The sequence below is a fragment of the Nerophis ophidion genome, linkage group LG04 (genome assembly GCF_033978795.1).
Source record: "Nerophis ophidion isolate RoL-2023_Sa linkage group LG04, RoL_Noph_v1.0, whole genome shotgun sequence".
Lineage (NCBI taxonomy): Eukaryota > Metazoa > Chordata > Actinopteri > Syngnathiformes > Syngnathidae > Nerophis > Nerophis ophidion.
Window position 1 is genome coordinate 27,713,012 of NC_084614.1, and position 18,666 is coordinate 27,731,677.

The window sequence follows — 18,666 nt, forward strand, 5'->3', positions numbered from 1 at the left end:
ATATCAAATTTAGAATTGGAAAGACAGAAATTCTCATTTAATCTGAGAGTTACAACCAAGCAAAGGCCCCCGATTCGGTGGAATGGCCCATTAAAAAAACATACTTAGGTTCGATCCTTGGTTCGCAACTACACTACATCATGCTAAACTGTGAAACGTGTCATAAATTGGTAACCAAAGGGAACATGTACTTAATGTTGTGTTTTGGATGGAACTTTATTGTCATCGCACTTAAAAAGTGCAACAAAATTAAAACTTTTTTTTTTACAAACCCGTTCAGAATCACACATACATCCTACAGGGTGTACAGAACAGGAACACTGTTGTCCCCACGGAGGCGGCACCCTGTAATGTGGGGCAAGGTAAGGTGGGAGTAAAAAGAAAGTAGATTCCAGACAAGCTTTTCTGAAGGTGCGGGGGCTCAGTTTGGGGCCAGTAAAAAAAAGCTCTAACTGCAATAACACACATAAAACATGTTACGACACACAGAAAACACGGGACCTCTGCGGGTGGGCATGTGGTGGCCGTCTGTGTGTATGTCTTGTGTTTGTGTGTGTGTGTGTGTGTGTGTGTGTGTGTGTCTGTGTGTGTGTGTGTGCGTGCGTGCGTGCGTGTGTGCGTGTGTTATGTCTGCAGGCCAGGAGTCACTTCGCACGACAAACTTATCAACCTGCAACAAATCTTAGTATTTAAGTACATACCCTACAACGGACTGTAAACTCAACAAAACTGGCACATTGCAGTAAAGGCTCAGTGTGTGCTTGAAAACATAACCTTATTATAGAACATTTCCACAGGATCCTTTGACTTTAATCTTGTAAAGATAAAAATCGAACACCACATTTTGATCCTCATATTTCGGTACCCTTCCACATGCGGATACGTCCGCAACGACGCTCCTAAAATCCAATGAGGTCTGAAGTTCACGCAGGAATAAAATGTCAGTTTAGTTATGGCAAGTCCGTCTTGCGTCTACCTGAGCTTTGACCATGAGAAAGGCATCTGAGGTTCTTCCTGTGGCCTCCTGTGACTGGTGCCAATGACCGTGATGATCCACCATTGTGGAAAGTTTCAACTTCTGTACACCAAATGCTGTTTTGGTCAAAACGGTGACTCCCAATACTTGGTCATGCCTCGTTTGATTTGTTCGTAGGTCACAAACATGACAATGTTCCAGGACCCCAGTCGCAGGAAAGAAGGCATAAACCTGAGAAAGGGAACATTATCAAACATTTGAAAGAAGTGTACAGTGAGCCGATGCTATTTGTTGATGACGTGATGACAACACACCCTTTATAAAAGGCTGCGGGTCCTTCATTCTTCAGCATGGTGACCGCACAGTTGATGGCACTACTGTACTGGTTGGCACCTGAATTCATGAAGCGCGTTTTAACCACGTCCACAGGCGACGCCACCACTGTGGTACAGAAGCCTGCACCAAAGGCAGCCGTGAAATGACACGGCAGGTTGTCTGCAAAAGAACATTAGCGATTACACTTCTATCATTTGAATATAGCATTTACTAGAGCGGGGTGTCCTTTTGTCCACACAGGGCTGGATAGGGATTGGTATCTTTCACATTTGAACTGATCGGTACCAATTTCTGGTATTTTTTTGTGTCTTAATAGGTGTTAATTGTTTGAAAAAAAATATATTGGTAAAATAAAAAAATGAGCTAAATATGATAACTGTGCTGTCCAGTTATCTTGTTTTCTTATTACATTTCGGAGTCTCATTTGCAAGTATTGTATGGTGGACTTTGCATGCAGTTGCAATTCCAAGGCGTTAGATGGCAGTAGTGAATAGACAATGTTGTGTAGCTTCAGCCAGGAAGTAGTCTTTGCAATGAAGTTATATGTGCCAGTCTAGTCTTACGTTACAGTGTTTATACTATAAGTATTGTACTTATTACACACCAGCTGTTTGATTGTAATGTGCATCTTAGCATAGTTTTCATTACCAAATTTGGAGGTGTTGAAATAGCAATGTAGAGGCGCTAATGCTAATGCATGTATATGGCAAAGCCAATGTATATTAGCATCAAGCTAGCACATTTTGGAAAAGACACTTTAATTGAAGCAATCCTTTGGACACGAATGCAATTGTTTGTCAGAATGTCATGCAGGACTTTTTTATGTGTTACTTGAATGCATTACATTTATTTGTAAAACAAGTCTCTTCACTCATCTTTGCACTGAGTTAAAGCAGTTAAGGTAAAGGAGCTTGTACAGTACAAGTACATTGCATGATTAATCTGCGTATAAACATGATAAATGTGATTTTCTTTTGTGATTAATCACATTAGTTAACTATTTTTTAATTATTATTTTAATATACCATATATGTTATGTAATGTTCAGTTTCAGAGTCTTTTGCCGTTTGCTCACCTGACATCAAATTGTACTTCAGGATGAGCTCCTTGATGATGTCATAGGTCACCAGCTCCGAACAGTTAACGATGGCGTTGCGAGTGATGTTGGGCATGCAGCCTGCAGGAACGCAAGAGGAGCGTTACAGCACGTCGGAGTAGACTTAAATTTTATGTCATCCTCGTACCTTTCCAGAGCCCCCGCACGCCCTCGTCCCGGGCAATGGTCTTGTAGGCGTCCAGAGTGCCGTTATATCTTCTCCCGCCGTCAGACAGGCGAGCCTGGGCTTGAAAGCGTACTTTCACCACGTCTGTCGGTTGAGCAAATGCCACAGCCATGGCGCCGGTGGTGCATCCCGCCATGAGCCGGATTACGATCCCAGCACCTTTTTTCACGACACATCCCATCGTCACGATCAAAGTCGCCGTTTCACTGGACGATCGTACTCACTTTCTGTGCCGCGGGTGTAGAACTGCTTCATGGAGTCGTAAAGGCCGATTCGTACCGAGGCGAAGCTCATCTGCCTCTGCAGCCCTGCCACCAGGCCGTTGTAAAGACTCCTGGGCCCTTCGGTGCGCACCATAGTGCTAATGGTGCCAAACACGCCGCGGTATTTTCTCGCATTGCCACCATCCGATTTCTGACTCTCTCCCTGAATCTGAAGGCAACATAAGCACAAATGTTCACAGCAAAATCCAACTCCACGTCAACTATCATAGTTGTATATCGTCCTATACCTGGAGTCGAACTTTGGCCGTGTCCAGTGGGAAGGTGATGAGGTCAGCGATGCATGCGGCAGTGCCAGCACCAAAGAATTTCACAGTCGCTGAAGGCATCACGTCTTTGGCTTTCATGACGACGGCCATTTTTGCACCTACATTGTAACACAAAAACATGCTCTTATTTGACCTTATATATTCATCTTACTATTTACGAGCTTTTTCCCTTCATTTTAAACTGAAGTCTCACTATATGGCAGCACTTTGCAAATACTGTGTCGGAGCAAAGCAGGATTGGTATTATATGAATATGTACTGTAGATTTTTTCTCTGCTTAATGAATCCCAAAGACTGAGCATTCTTAAATATATTAAAAACAATGTGTTTTTTAAACTTTACTTGGGGAATTGTTGGAAGTTAACAGTTGAAAACCGCTGCTGTATAGTATTGAAACCATATTATTTATTCCAGCCTATCAGTTTTTAACATTATATGCTCATCAATAACCAAATTGGAAATACATGCAAAAGGTAACAATGCTATGGTGTTATCAAATAAAATGATAGTGAGTGGCCAAATTTAGCCAGGATAAATTACAATGTAACGATGATTATTAAAATCAAATAATTAGTCACAGTAATTATAATAACTGTATTTAGTTAGAATACATTTAATTTGAAATCTAAACCTTATAAAAATGTTTAATTGTTATAAATACCGTGTGTATTATTTATAACAATTGTCGTCTGTATAATAAACCATCAATATTTACAATAGTTATAATATGGGTTCTTGTCAAAATACGAATAAATACCTTATAGATAACCCATCACAACATAGTAATAAATATTAGTGTTGTTTTTATAATATATTTATTATTTATACCCATCATTATACTGCATAATTATGTGGGTACATATACAGTATACGTTTAAAAAAGCTCCTTAAAGACAGACATCCCATCACAACATACTGTGGTAATAGATATTAGTATTGTAATAACTATGATTATAATAAAATATGTAATATTATTGAATACTATTATAATATCTAATCAATCATGAATACTTCATGATCATTATAATATGGACTGGTTTATATAATAAAATCTTCTTAAAGACAATACAAATTAACATTAGAATATTTTTTAATTATAATAAACATTTATTATTTATCAATATTATATTATATCATTAACCATCAATAATTTTAAATATTTATATTGATAATAATGTTTGCTCATGTATAAATAAAAACATCACAACATAGTAATGAGTATTATATTTATAATTTTAATAATTATTTATGATTATTAGATTATATAATTGAATTATACAAGACAAAATGAAAGGGGCAATGGGAACCACATTCAAATAGTTTGATACCTGGTACATTGACATATTTCATACATTGCCTTTCATTGTCCTATCAAATACTTTAGACAACAATCATGTAATATTGTGGCACAGTACCACAAGCATTAAAGTGTTGTATAGTTGCTTAACATACAGAAGTGTAAAAGTTTACCTCTGTTATAGTCCACTGAAGTGTAATAATCCCCAAACAGCAAAGTGTAGAAAGGATCCTTGAGGCGTTCCTTCCACTCCCCTCTTCTCTTGCTGCCTGCTCACAGTTTGTCTCGTCGCCAAGACGCTCAATTTATGGTCACCTTTCTGCACATGACCCCCAGGCAGCGTGACGGGCTGAGCACACCTGTTATGTGAGGCTCATGTTTACCAGTGTGGGACACGCACACAGAACACAGGCAGGATACTTTAGCTCTTGTTGATCTTCACTTTGCAGCGTCACGGCTGGCCGGTATGGGATTCAAGCGCAGAGGAAAAAATAGGAAAATATTTTAACATGTAGTCATTTGCAGTCATCACGTGTTGTCATTCTTCTACTTAATCCTGATTCAATGTATGTTGGCAGTGAGTTCATAGGACATGCAGTCCTTTTTGTGTCTATTGGCTCACGTCTGGGGCCAATCAGAGACCGAGACGCCTTATGGAATTCCTGGTGTGTTCTCACTGGGACTTCAAGCCAGTCATAGAAGGCTGTGCTGGATAACACTTTTAATCACTTTTGAAGTGTGGCCAAGTAGAGAAGAGGGGTCATTTGGACTCTCCACTAGTATATGTATTCGTATCAGCACCAATCTTGTTATATATCATATACAGTCAATGCATGACATTTGTGTGAAATGCAAAATAAAATAGTTTCCATTGTTCCATCACTACAACTTATATCAGTGATTCTCAAACTGTGGTAGGCTCAATAGGGTAGCACTTATGTAATAAGAAGGGCTTTAGGAACCTGCCAGTCACGGCGGATACTGCCCTCCAAAATAGTTTCTCTCGTTTTGAGGAAATAACATTAGAGGAATTGTTACAACGTGTAAATGGAATAAAACAAACAACATGTTTACTTGACCCTCTTCCTGGGAAACTGATCAAGGAGCTCTTTGTATTATTAGGTCCATCAGTGCTAAATATTATAAACGTATCACTTTCCTCGGGCACTGTTCCCCTAGCATTCAAAAAAGCGGTTATTCATCCTCTTCTTAAAAGACCTAACCTCGATCCTGACCTCATGGTAAACTACCGACCGGTGTCTCACCTTCCCTTTATTTAAAAAATCCTCGAAAAAATTGTTGCGGAGCAGTTAAATGAACACTTAGCGTCTAACAATCTATGTGAAACCTTTCAATCCGGTTTCAGGGCAAATCACTCCACGGAGACAGCCCTCGCAAAAATGACTAATGATCTATTGCTAATGATGGATTCTGATGCGTCATCTATGTTGCTGCTCCTCGATCTTAGCGCTGCTTTCGATACTGTCGATCATAATATTTTATTAGAACGTATCAAAACACGAATTGGTATGTCAGACTTAGCCCTGTCTTGGTTTAACTCTTATCTTACTGATAGGATGCAGTGCGTCTCCCATAACAATGTGACCTCGGACTACGTTAAGGTAACGTGTGGAGTTCCCCAGGGTTCGGTCCTTAGCCCTGCACTCTTCAGCATCTACATGCTGCCGCTAGGTGACATCATACGCAAATACGGTGTTAGCTTTCACTGTTATGCTGATGACACCCAACTCTACATGCACCTAAAGCTGACCAACACGCCGGATTGTAGTCATAAAACGGCCTTCTTTCATCTCCGTAATATCGCTAAAATTCGCTCCATTCTGTCCACTAAAGACGCTGAGATCATTATCCATGCGTTTGTTACGTCTCGCCTCGACTACTGTAACGTATTATTTTCGGGTCTCCCCATGTCTAGCATTAAAAGATTACAGTTGGTACAAAATGTGGCTGCTAGACTTTTGACAAGGACAAGAAAGTTTGATCACATTACGCCTGTACTGGCTCACCTGCACTGGTTTCCTGTGCACTTAAGATGTGACTTTAAGGTTTTACTACTTACGTATAAAATACTACACGGTCTAGCTCCATCCTATCTTGCCGATTGTATTGTACCATATGTCCCGGCAAGAAATCTGCGTTCAAAGGACTCCGGCTTATTAGTGATTCCCAAAGCCCAAAAAAAGTCTGCGGGCTATAGAGCGTTTTCCGTTCAGGCTCCAGTACTCTGGAATGCCCTCCCGGTAAAAGTTCGAGATGCCACTTCAGTAGAAGCATTTAAGTCTCACCTTAAAACTCATTTGTATACTCTAGCCTTTAAATAGACTCCCTTTTTAGAGCAGTTGATCTGCCGTTTCTTTTCTTTTTCTTCTATGTCCCACTCTCCCTTGTGGAGGGGGTCCGGTCCGATCCGGTGGCCATGTACTGCTTGCCTGTGTATCGGCTGGGGACATCTCTGCGCTGCTGATCCTCCTCCGCTTGGGATGGTTTCCTGCTGGCTCCGCTGTGAACGGGACTCTCGCTGCTGTGTTGGATCCGCTTTGGACTGGACTCTCGCGACTGTGTTGGATCCATTATGGATTGAACTTTCACAGTATCATGTTAGACCCGCTCGACATCCATTGCTTTCCTCCTCTCCAAGGTTCTCATAGTCATCATTGTCACCGACGTCCCACTGGGTCATTATTGCCACCGATGTCCCACTGGGTGTGAGTTTTCCTTGCCCTTATGTGGGCCTACCGAGGATGTCGTAGTGGTTTGTGCAGCCCTTTGAGACACTAATGATTTAGGGCTATATAAGTAAACATTGATTGATTGATTGATTGATTGAGTTCAGGGTTAGCTGTACTGATAAAATGCAGAGAGAGTGTGGTGATGCAAGGTCTGTCTGACAACTTCCGTTTTAAATCAAGGCTTAAGCTGCAGCGCATGCACATTCAGCTATATTTGATGCAAATGTAAGTTGGCACCTGCACTTTAAAGTGATCTGCTTTAGACTAACATCATCTTGCATCATTTTTAGTAAAAGATGTTGCAGTGGACAAGTGTACAGGTCGTGTAATTATTGACACTGGCCAAGGTATTTGTCATTTTAATTTTTGTAATCCTTAGATTTTAGTTGATTGTCTTCCTAACCTGTGATATTTGTTTTTCGCAGGATTGTTTTACTGTGCACCATCTTAAACTGTCAGTGTGTTTTTATCCCACTATTTTAACTGTTGTATTTATTAAACATAAAACGTTTTACTAACCCTTTTAAACGTAGTCACTTGGCATTTTAATTCAATTACTGGGTTTGTGGAATAAATTAAATTATTATCCGGTGCTGTTATTTAAAAGCTTGTTTTATTTTACAGTGTATTCCCCTATATTTGCATTGTGTGTGTTTTTTTTAGTGTGGTAACATTGTGTCTTTATTCTATTAAAGTATTTTAGAATAATACTGGTTTTAATTAAAAGCTAAAACTATTGCATTATAACTACTAAATGCCTTGTTTTAATATGTGTAATAAATTTACAAAACTAGAGCCTCCTACAGTATATTCTGGCAACCTGGTTTAGCTGTAATATAGTCCTATAGCTGCTTTTAGTGCACAAACCCACTTGGAACTATAAACAAAGTCGATTGTTTAGATTTAAATTAAAGTTAAAATTAGCTGACATGCTAGTATGTATGCTAACATAGCAACAGCATACTTGCAAATTACCCCTTAATAACAAAATCCATGATTCCTAGGTATAAACGGACAAAATATGTTAAAATGCTAACATAAACCATTAGCATACTAATATTAGCATGCTAACATGGGAACAGTTTCCATATTCTGCCTTTAGGATGACCGGCTGCAATGGATGGACGTCAAGTGAATACAGTTATTAAACTGCCTGCTGGACCCCTATTAGATACAAAAAAGACCTTAAAGGCCTCCTGAAATGAGATTTTCTTATTTAAACGGGGATAGCAGGTCCATTGTATGTGTCATACTTGATCATTTTGCGATATTGCCATATTTTTGCTGAAAGGATTTAGTATAGAACATCGACGATAAAGTTCGCAACTTTTGGTTACTAATAGAAAAGCCTTGCCTTAACCGGAAGTAGCAGACAATGTGTGCGTGACGTCACTAGTTGTAGGGCTCCTCACATCGTTTACAATCATAGCCAGCAGCAGCTAGAGCTATTCGAATCAAGAAAGCGACAATTCCTCCATTAATTTGAGCGAGGATGAAAGATTTCTGGATGAGGAAATTTAGAGTGAAGGACTAAAAGAAAAAAAACAAAAAGCCGATTGCAGTGGGAGCGATTCAGATGTTATTAGACACATTTACTAGGATCATTCTGGAAAATCCCTAATCTGCCTATTGTGTTGCTAGTGTTTTAGTGAGATTAAATAGTACCTGAAAGTTGGAGGGGTGTGGCCGCGGGTGTGTTGACGCCAGAGTCTCTGAGGGAAGTCCCCGCAGCTGCAGCAGGACGGAAGCTCCGCTGATGTCTCCGGTAAGAGGCGACTTATTACCACAATTTTCTTACCAAAAACTGCCGGTTGACATGTAGTCGGGATCCATGTTTGCTTGACCGCTCTATTCCATAGTAAAGCTTCATCTTCGGGAATTTTAGACAAGGAAACACCGGCTGTGTTTTTGTGGCTAAAGGCTAAAAGCTTCCCACCTCCATCTTTCTACTTTGACTTCTCCACTATTAATTGAACAAATTGCAAAAGATTCAGCAACACAGATGTACAGAATACTGTTTACTTACGCGATTGAAGCAGACTACTTATAGCTTGGATCGGGCTGGAAAATAATGTCCGCTACAACCCGAGACGTCAAACCCACGCGTCATCATACCGCGACGTTTTCAACAGGATACTTCACGGGAAATTTAAAATTGAAATTTAATAAACTAAAAAGGCAGTATTGGCATGTGTTGCAATGTTAATATTTCATCGATGATATATATAAACTAACAGACTGTGTGGTCGGTAGTAGTGGGTTTCAGTAGGCCTTTAAGATGCCTACAAGGGTGCCTGATTTAAAAAAAACAGTTTTCATTTCATTGGTCAAAAGTTTACGGTAAATTACTGTAAAGAATGGCACCACTGTTATTTTTATGGTAAAATTCAGCAAATCAGCTTCCATTTTTTTTTACCATAAAGTCTAAAGTTGCTGTTTTTATATACTGCAAAGTACTTCAATGAAAAATTGGTACAGATTTTATTTTTAAATGTAATTTCTGGCAACTGAGCTGCATGTATTTCCTCTACTGACTTTTTTACAGAGCAGTCAAATTTGACTGAAGACTTTGGTACGGTAATCATAGTTGAGGCGGCGTGGCTCAGTTGGTAGTGCAGCCGTATCAGCAACTTAAGGGTTTCAGGTACGATCCCCGCGTCTGCCATCCTAGTCACTGCTTTTGTATCCGTGGGCAAGACGCTTTACCCACCTGCTCCCGGTGCCACCCACACTGGTTTAAATGTAACGTCAAGATGTAGATAATGAGTTTCACTTTGTAAAGTGTTTTTAGTCTCTAGAGAAAAGCACTATATACTTGAATTCACTTGAGATTTTATGAGCGTGTTTCATCTGCCGTACGGGGTTACTTTAGAAAAGAGAGGTGTGGGATACTTATCTTGTTGTCTTATTTGTATTTGACTTTATTGAATGTTTAGGTAGAATTTTTTATTAAACAAAACCGGTTATCCCTTAAAGGCCTACTGAAATCAGGTTTTCTTATTCAAACGGGGATAGCGGGTCCATTCTATGTGTCATACTTGATCATTTCGCGATATTGCCATATTTTTGCTGAAAGGATTTAGTAGAGAACATCGACGATAAAGTTCGCAACTTTTGGTCGCTAATAAAAAAAGCTTTGCCTTTACCGGAAGTAGCAGACGATGTGCGCGTGACGTCACAGCTTGTGGAGCTCCTCACATTGTTTACAATCATGGCCACCAGCAGCGAGAGGGATTCTGACCGAAAAAGATGATTTCCCCATTAATTTGAGCGAGGATGAAAGATTTGTGGATAAGGATAGTGAGAGTGAAGGACTAGGGGGAAAAAAACCCCAAAAAAACAGACAGGGCAGTGGGAGCGATTCAGATGTTATTAGACACATTTACTAGGATAATTCTGGAAAATCCCTTATGTGTTACTAGTGTTTTAGTGAGATTATATGGTCATACCTGAAAGTCGATGGGGTGTGGCCACAGGTGTGGGGACCGCCAGTTTCTCTGAGGGAAGCCTTGTTTCTCGACGAGGCGAGGCGAAGGCAGCCGGTCTGGCCGGGCTGAGCTTATTTTTCCCCTCCTCCACGGTGGAAGCATCCCACGTTCGGGGGCGGCCGGTCGGAGGAGGCAAGAGAGTCCGCAGCTGCCTCTCTGACAGGTGCACAAGGAAAGACGCAAGATCCGCTCATGTCTACGGTAAGAGCCGACTTATTAACACAATTTTCTCACCAAAACCTGCCGGTTGACATGTGGTAGAGAATCATGTTCGCTTGACCGCTCTGTTCCATAGTAAAGCTTCACCTTCGGGAATGTAAACAAGGAAACACTGGCCCTGTTTGTGTTGCTAAAGGCAGCCGCGATATATTGCTTCCCACCTACATCATTCTTATTTGACGTCTCCATTACAAATTGCTAAAGATTCAGCAACACAGATGTCCAGAATACTGTGTAATTATGCGCTTAAGCAGACGACTTATAGCTGGGATCGGGCTGGAACAAAATGTCAGCTACAATGTGTGATGTCACGCGATTGCGTCATCATTCGCGACGTTTTCAACAGGATACTTCGCGCGAAATTTAAAATTGCATCTTAGTAAACTAAAAAGGCCGTATTTGCATGTGTTGCAATGTAATTTCATCATTGATATATAAACTATCAGACTGCGTGGTCGGTAGAAGTGGGTTTCAGTAGGCCTTTAAAGTGGAACTGAACTATTTTTGGCATTTTGCTTATCGTTCACAATCATTTTGAGAGACTATAACACACGTCTTTTTTTTTTTTTTCCACGGTTTTGAAGATGAGGACAATAATCTTTACCTGAGACTTGGCTAAAACCAGTTGATTTTTTTCCACTTAACGAAGCATCTCCTAACAGTACGAGTGCACATATTGCTCATCCCCTTAAAAGGTGTGGAGGGTTTGCACTAATATCCAATGAAAATCTTAACCTTAGCCCTAACCTAAGTAATAAATATAAATCATTTGAGGTGCCCACTATGAGGTCTGTCACACCACTACCTCTCCATCTGGCTGTTATCTACCGCCCCACTGGGCCCTTATCAGTGAATTTTCAGAGTTTGTAGCTGATTTAGTGATGTGTAACTGATTTAGAGATGCACCCAGATAATATGATTATAAAAGGGGATTTTAATATCCATATGATTACCTTGTCAGACCCTCCATGCGTGGCGCTCCAGACTATAATTGATAGCTGTGGTCTTACACAAATACTAAACGAACCCACGCATCGCAACGGTAATACAATTGATGTAGTCCTAGTCTGGGGTGTCACCACTTCCAAAGTTATGGTACTTCCGTACGCTAAAATAATGTCCGATCACTACCTAATAAAATTTGGAGTTCTGACTCATTGTCAACAAGCTACTATAACCCTTGGTTTAGCAGACGCAACATTAATGCTGTCACAACTGCGACTATTGTTTAACTACTGCCCTCAGTAATGTCCCCATTCCCAAATTATGTAGGCTCTACTGATAACCTCACTAACGACTTTAACGATGCCCTGCGTAACGTCGTTGATAGCAAAGCACGGCTAAAGCTAAAAAAAGGCCCCTAAAAGGCATACCCTTGGGTTTACAGAAGAAACCAGAGCTCTTAAAGTATCATGTAGAAAGCTGGAAGGCAAATGATGTGCGACTAAACTTGAGGTTTTCCATCAAGCATGGAATGATGATGACTAAATAACTTATAAACACAAGCTTAACTTAGCTAACACTAATTACTACTCAAATCTTATCTGCCTCAATAAAAAAAACAATCCTAAATATTTATTCAATACAGTTGTATCGCGAACCCAACAAGGTACTTCTCCCAGTAGCTTCACCTACTCAGCTCAGGACTTTATGTGGATACTGTTGCATCATTAGTGTTGTTGCTATTTGATCTCAGTGCTGCTTTCGATATCATCGATCATAACATTCTATTAGCATGTATAAAAACACGTATTGGTATGTCATACTTAGACTTTTCCTGGTTTAGCTCCTGTCTTACTGACAGAATGCAGTGCGTCTCCCATAACATGTCTACAGTTTGGTTATGATACAGGTTAGGTAGGTAATTGAAGTATTGTTGACGGGTTTTTTTATGCATTTTGAAAGTGATTTAGAGGTAGAATTGATTGCTCCCATTAGCATGCATTGCCACCTAGAACAATACAATTTTATAATTTAAAAAGCAAAAAAAAAAAAAAATTTTATGAATACTTTCTACCTCCTTTTTTTTTAATTTGTTGAGTTAGCACAGGATTAATACATGGAAATGACAAATAAGGTACTTTAATGCCTAAAATTATTATATTTAATTATGATTTATTTTGTTCGATCCCAGATAGTCAGTGACCTAAAGTTTGATTGCTTTGTAGATACATTAAGACAAAGTCAATTTTATTGTGTTCTTCATTGTGTTTTTGAAACTGCACCAATTTCTTCCTCAGAATTTTCCACTAACTCGGAAGTGTTTGGTCAAAAGGATTTGTTTTGTGATTTGTACATTTTCATGTGTTTCTTTGATTTTTGGCCAAAATAAACTAAAAAAACAATCTCAAGTTGTCTTTATTTTGAAGTTATCATGGCATCATTTTACTAGTCTGTCCCACTTGGGAATATATTTTCCTCCATGTGGCCCCTGAGTTAATATAAGTTTGACACCCCTGGTTTATATTGTAAATATTATTCTTATTACACACCAGCTGCTCGATTGTCACGTGCATTTTATTTGTAGTTATCATTACCAAAACTGAAGGTGTTGATATTGCCATGTAAAAATGTGAATGCTAATATATAGCCTGTATAAAGAATCATGCACATTTTAAAAAGTAAATTGTTGGTTTTGAGTGTTTTCTATCATGCAAAGAAAAATTGCAACATGACCAAGAGACGATATAGAGAATCGGTACCATTGCAAATAATATACAACATTGCAATGAATACAGAAAATATTAGTCTTTTACTTAAATTATAAATTTGCAGAGTAAGGGAGTTCACGCACACACACAAGCACACACACACACGGAGGCATAAAGTAAAACAAGTTGGGTAGAAGGCTACACAATGTTCCAGACTATAAGTTACCAGTTTGTTTCTTTCCAATCCATTTGATGTATGAGGGTGGGTGGATGTACAGCAGAGAATCTGTGTGCAATCATTAAACCATCTGTACAGTCGTGGCAAGCAAGGACTGTGGAATGTGTTCTGGAGGGGAGACACTTTATAAGCAGTGTTGGAGGCTGCACGCCTGCAAACATGTGACTTTCCGTGTCCGCTTTTGGGTGCAGGCCGCTTACATCACAAGTCACAAGAAGGGGTCATGCACAGCATTCACACTAAAAAGCCCACATTTGCTGCAATATTAAATCTGTACTTTTACTGCAATATAACCCAGAATAATAATATATTTGACTGACTCACAAATTAGGATTCCCCTAAAGCTTGTAAGTGTTTGCCATGCACTTTACTCTAAGAAGTTGTCTAACTTGAACCCCTTTGCTCACCCCATTTCTAAAAGGACTCTCAGACAAATCAGTAAACACTTCACAGTTCCGGCTCCAGCCAGCTGCAGGTGACCTCACTTACGGGGCCTTGCAAGTTGAAACCTGCAGGGCCCTCCCCTCCTCCATATGCTCTGCCACACTTTGAATACCACGAACGGCTCATCGGTGCTGTGAACACAGCTTATCACCGACATGCTATAAATAAAGTGAGATGATGCCTAATGTAAATATTACTGCAGCACACAAGCTGTATACTTCATTTTTAACAGACCCATTAGAAGTCGGAAATAATAGAGAATGTGATACATGGATGAATCGCTATCCTAAATATGTAAAAAGTGACTATGAAATATAAATAATCATAAATTAACATTAGCATCATTTTATAATACCTGTTGGGCAGGCAGATGGATGGATGGATGGATGGATGGATGGATGGATGGATGGATGGGTGGATGGGTGGATAGCTTGCTTGTTTCCCTGTGCAGTGATGAAAAAAATGGAAAGAAGAAAAAAATATGTTAAATATTAGTGAATGAATACCAGATACAAATAATAGAATACATAATAAATACATGGAAAATAATTTTAAAAAATCAAAAGCATCCATCCATCCATTTTCTACCGCTTTTCCCTTACGATATGTAATGTAATTCAAGTTATAATGGAATGTGATTATTCTGAAAAATAAAATGTCAAAATAGTATAATCCATCCATCCATCCATTTTCTACCACTTATTCCCTTTGGGGTCGCAGGGATCGCTAGTGCCTATCTCAGCTACAATCGGGCGGAAGGCGGCGTACACCCTGGACAAGTCGCCACCTCATCGCAGGGCCAACACAGATAGACAGACAACATTCACACTCACATTCACACACTAGGGCCGATTTAGTGTTGCCAATCAACCTATCCCCAGGTGCATGTCTTTGGAGGTGGGAGGAAGCCGGAGTACCCGGAGAGAACCCACGCATTCACGGGGAGAACATGCAAACTCCACACAGACAGATCCAGAGCCCGGGATTGAACCCAGGACTATTCAGGACCTTCGTATTGTGAGGCAGACCAACTAACCCTTCTACCACTGTGCTGCCCTCAAAATAGTATAATATTTCTTTATATGTAGTGGTGTTATTTCTTGTAAAAACCTACTTTAGTAAAAAAAAAAAAAAAAAGTATATTTTTCTGGGGTTAAATTATCCCAAATTATTTAACAAATGCTTGTAAAATATAAATTAGCATTAATTAACATCAGCATTATTTTGTAATATCTTTCAGAATGCAGCCTCTTGCAATTTGTCTATTTACTTACCTACCTACAAGAAAGACCAGTGCTGTCTTGCTAAAGAGGCATATGTTAAACGGTTGATACCTTGACTACGTGTGTAATCATGAAGAAATGGTTTGCAATTTCATGGTATTTTCAACTATCCCAAATTCCCAAGACTCCAGACCATAATATAAGTCCCTGATGAAAATAAACAAAACATTTCTCTTCTTATTACACAACTGGATACCTTCTCCTAGTACATGACAATGAAGTCCACGCCTAGTTTTTTGAAAGTCATGTAATATTATCAGACTTGGCAAAAACAACAAAGACAATATGCACTATTACGTTACTTTATTGTGAGGTATACAATAGCCAGGAGTTAGCCAACAAATCAGGGTCATTCTTTGGGCTGAACCATTTGAGTTCAGTTCTTAACTTTGGGGCGAATAACATTTATGAGTCAGATTGTTTAAAAAAAACACCATACTGTACAACATACTGTATACTGTAGAGCAGCGTGTTTCAAGCATGCAATCCCCCCAGGGGGCGTAGTATTTTTTTTAAACCCCCCCCCACACAATATTGAAATATTACTAACAACCTGATATTGATTTATTATTATTTGAATGTTTATGTTAAGATAGTTGTTTACCAGCACTTCATTCAAATAAAAAGCATATTCTACTACTTAAGGATATCATATGTCCTCATTACCTTGCATATTTATGGTAGTTTAAGCACTTGATTCAAGCTTTGTTAAAGTACCACTGATAGTCACACACACACTAGGTGTGGTAAAATTACCCTGTGGATTTTACGCATCCCCTTGTTCCACACACTCTGGGAAGTGAGGGAAGCAGCGAGCAGCAGCGGTGGCCGCGCTCGGGAATCATTTTTGGTGATTTAACCCCCAATTCCAACCCTTGAGGCTGAGTACCAAGCAAGGAGGCAATGGGTCCCATTTGTATAGTCTTTGGTATAACTCGGCCAGGGTTTGAACTCACGACCTACCGATCTCAGGGCGGACACTCGATCTGAAGGTTTTTGAATCATTCAAGCAGAAATAAAAAACATCCATATTACACTCGTCTCTCATGGCTCCCCTGACACCTCGTTGCACACACCCCTTACTGCTTAAGAAGCATTGATAAAAAATAATATTGCTCCTGTTTTATAACTCATGTTTATATTAACTATTTGGAGGGGTAAAAATGGTAGGGCATGTCAGACACTTACGATCACATAATAAAAAAAAGAATAAAGCAAAACAAAAAGTCCGACAGCCCAGCCTTTTCGTGTTATGAAAGTGTGGCTCGAAAAATAATTCACAGTATAATTTATCATTACAATAGGTCTGCTTAAAGTCAATAGTTAATGTATTCCATGTATGTATAATACACAAAATAGTGTTGCAACTTACATGAAAAATTGGGAATACCATTTCATGGGAGGAGCTCAAAGTAAAGCCGCTGCTCCTCCACATTGAGAGGAGCCAGATGAGGTGGTCCGGGCATCTGGTCAGGATGCCACCCAAATGCCTCCCTCGGGAGGTGTTTCGGGCACGTCCAACCGGTAGGAGGCCACGGGGAAGACCCAGGACACGTTGGGAAGACTATGTCTCCTGGCTGGCCTGGGAACGCCTCGGGATTCCCCGGGAAGAGCTGGACGAAGTGGCAGGGGAGAGGAGAGTTAACCACGCTATACTGTTGGATAAACTCAGAGCAATCGGATTCGAGAAAACCTCATCGAGCTGGATGCAATCTTACTTGGAGGGGAGGAAACAGGTGTTAGAGGTGAACGGCACCGTGTCCCCTCCCCTCTCAGTAAGTTGTGGAGTCCCCCAAGGCAGTATACTAGGACCTTTCCTGTTCCTAATATAGTTAAATGACATGCCATCAGCATGCAACTGTGAATTGTTCCTGTTTGCAGATGACTCGGCCCTGCTGGTATCCGGCAAGGACAAGTCACAGGTGGAACAAATCCTCAGTGCTGAACTCCTTAATATTTGCACCTGGCCCGCTGACAACAAGCTATCCATACACTTAGGTAAAACGGAATCCATCCTATTTGGGTCCCATATCAACCTTAAGAAAGTCAGTGACTTCACTATAAAAGTGGGTGACATTGTTATCACCAGGAAAGATGAGATCACCTACCTAGGTTCCATTCTAGAGGCCAATCTTTCCTGTGATAAAATGGCAACCGAGGTAATCAAAAAGGTCAACCAAAGAATGAGATTCCTCTACAGAATCTCTCCTCTGGTCAAGAAAAGCACCTTAAAAATTCTAGCGGGAACTCTCATTTAACCCTTTTTCGATTACGCTCGTACCTCCTGGTACCTGACGGAGATAGATATCTACTTATATCCATATTTTAAGAGTCATTTGTTTATATTCATAGTCATATTTTAAAACAGCTAGTGTTTTTCCATTTGTACTCTTGATTGTCCGCTAGTAAAATGTGTGTGTGTTAACCTTGGAGCTTTAGCAATGTAAAGAGTAGCAAAACTTCTTTTTATCTCATCCTGTTCTCAGCTAAGGAGCACAATAGGCATGTGCATTCGTTCCGGAGGGTGGGGGCGAGAGAGAGATATTGAAGGAGACAGCGCTTCCGTAAAATGTTTAGATCAATTTGGGCGAAGCAATTGGAAGTTGTGGTTCATGGATTGGTCTCCCAAAGCTTTAGATTAAAAAATCAAAATAAGCTACTCTGACTGGGATTCATTTAGAATCAGTTTATGTGTCATCGAAAGAACTCGGGAGTGACCAGCAGTTTGAATTCCCATCAAAAGAGGAAAGCCTGGTCTAACGCAACATACCCCAGCACCTCCAAAACCCTCAAATCTAGACTCCAAACATACCAGAACAAGCTAATCCAGTTACTTTTAGACCCCCACCCCAGATTACACCTCACTCCAACCCACTTCTCCGAAGTGGGCTGGCTCAGGGTGGAGGACAGAGTAAAACAACTTGCATTGAGCCTAGTCTATAAAATCCGCTACACCTCCCTCATACCGAAGTACATGTCAAACTACTTAACGTAAATGACCGCCGCAACCACAACGCCAGGGGGAGCTCCACAAACCACGTTAAACCCAGATTTAGATCTAACAACGGTCTTAACTTATTCTCTTTCTATGACACATCACTGTAGAATGCACTCCCAACAGGTGTAAAAGTAAGTGCATCTCTATCCTCCT

General features: G+C 40.1%; 2 protein-coding genes across 2 annotated transcripts in view; one reads left to right on the forward strand and one right to left on the reverse strand.

Annotated features, from left to right (window-relative positions):
• The window catches only part of dnajb13 (DnaJ heat shock protein family (Hsp40) member B13), a 33,204-nt gene that overhangs the window by 11,153 nt on the left and 3,385 nt on the right, over positions 1-18,666 (forward strand). The gene's annotated exons all lie outside the window — the stretch shown is intronic.
• LOC133551247 (dicarboxylate carrier SLC25A8-like) lies at positions 198-4,982 on the reverse strand. The gene is made up of 7 exons (XM_061897752.1): positions 4,616-4,982; positions 3,107-3,243; positions 2,820-3,027; positions 2,557-2,754; positions 2,388-2,489; positions 1,291-1,471; positions 198-1,207 (listed from the first exon to the last, which is right to left on the reverse strand). The coding sequence occupies exons 2-7, from the start codon at positions 3,233-3,235 to the stop codon at positions 1,102-1,104; spliced, it is 924 nt and encodes a 307-aa protein (XP_061753736.1). The 5' UTR covers positions 3,236-3,243; positions 4,616-4,982; the 3' UTR covers positions 198-1,101.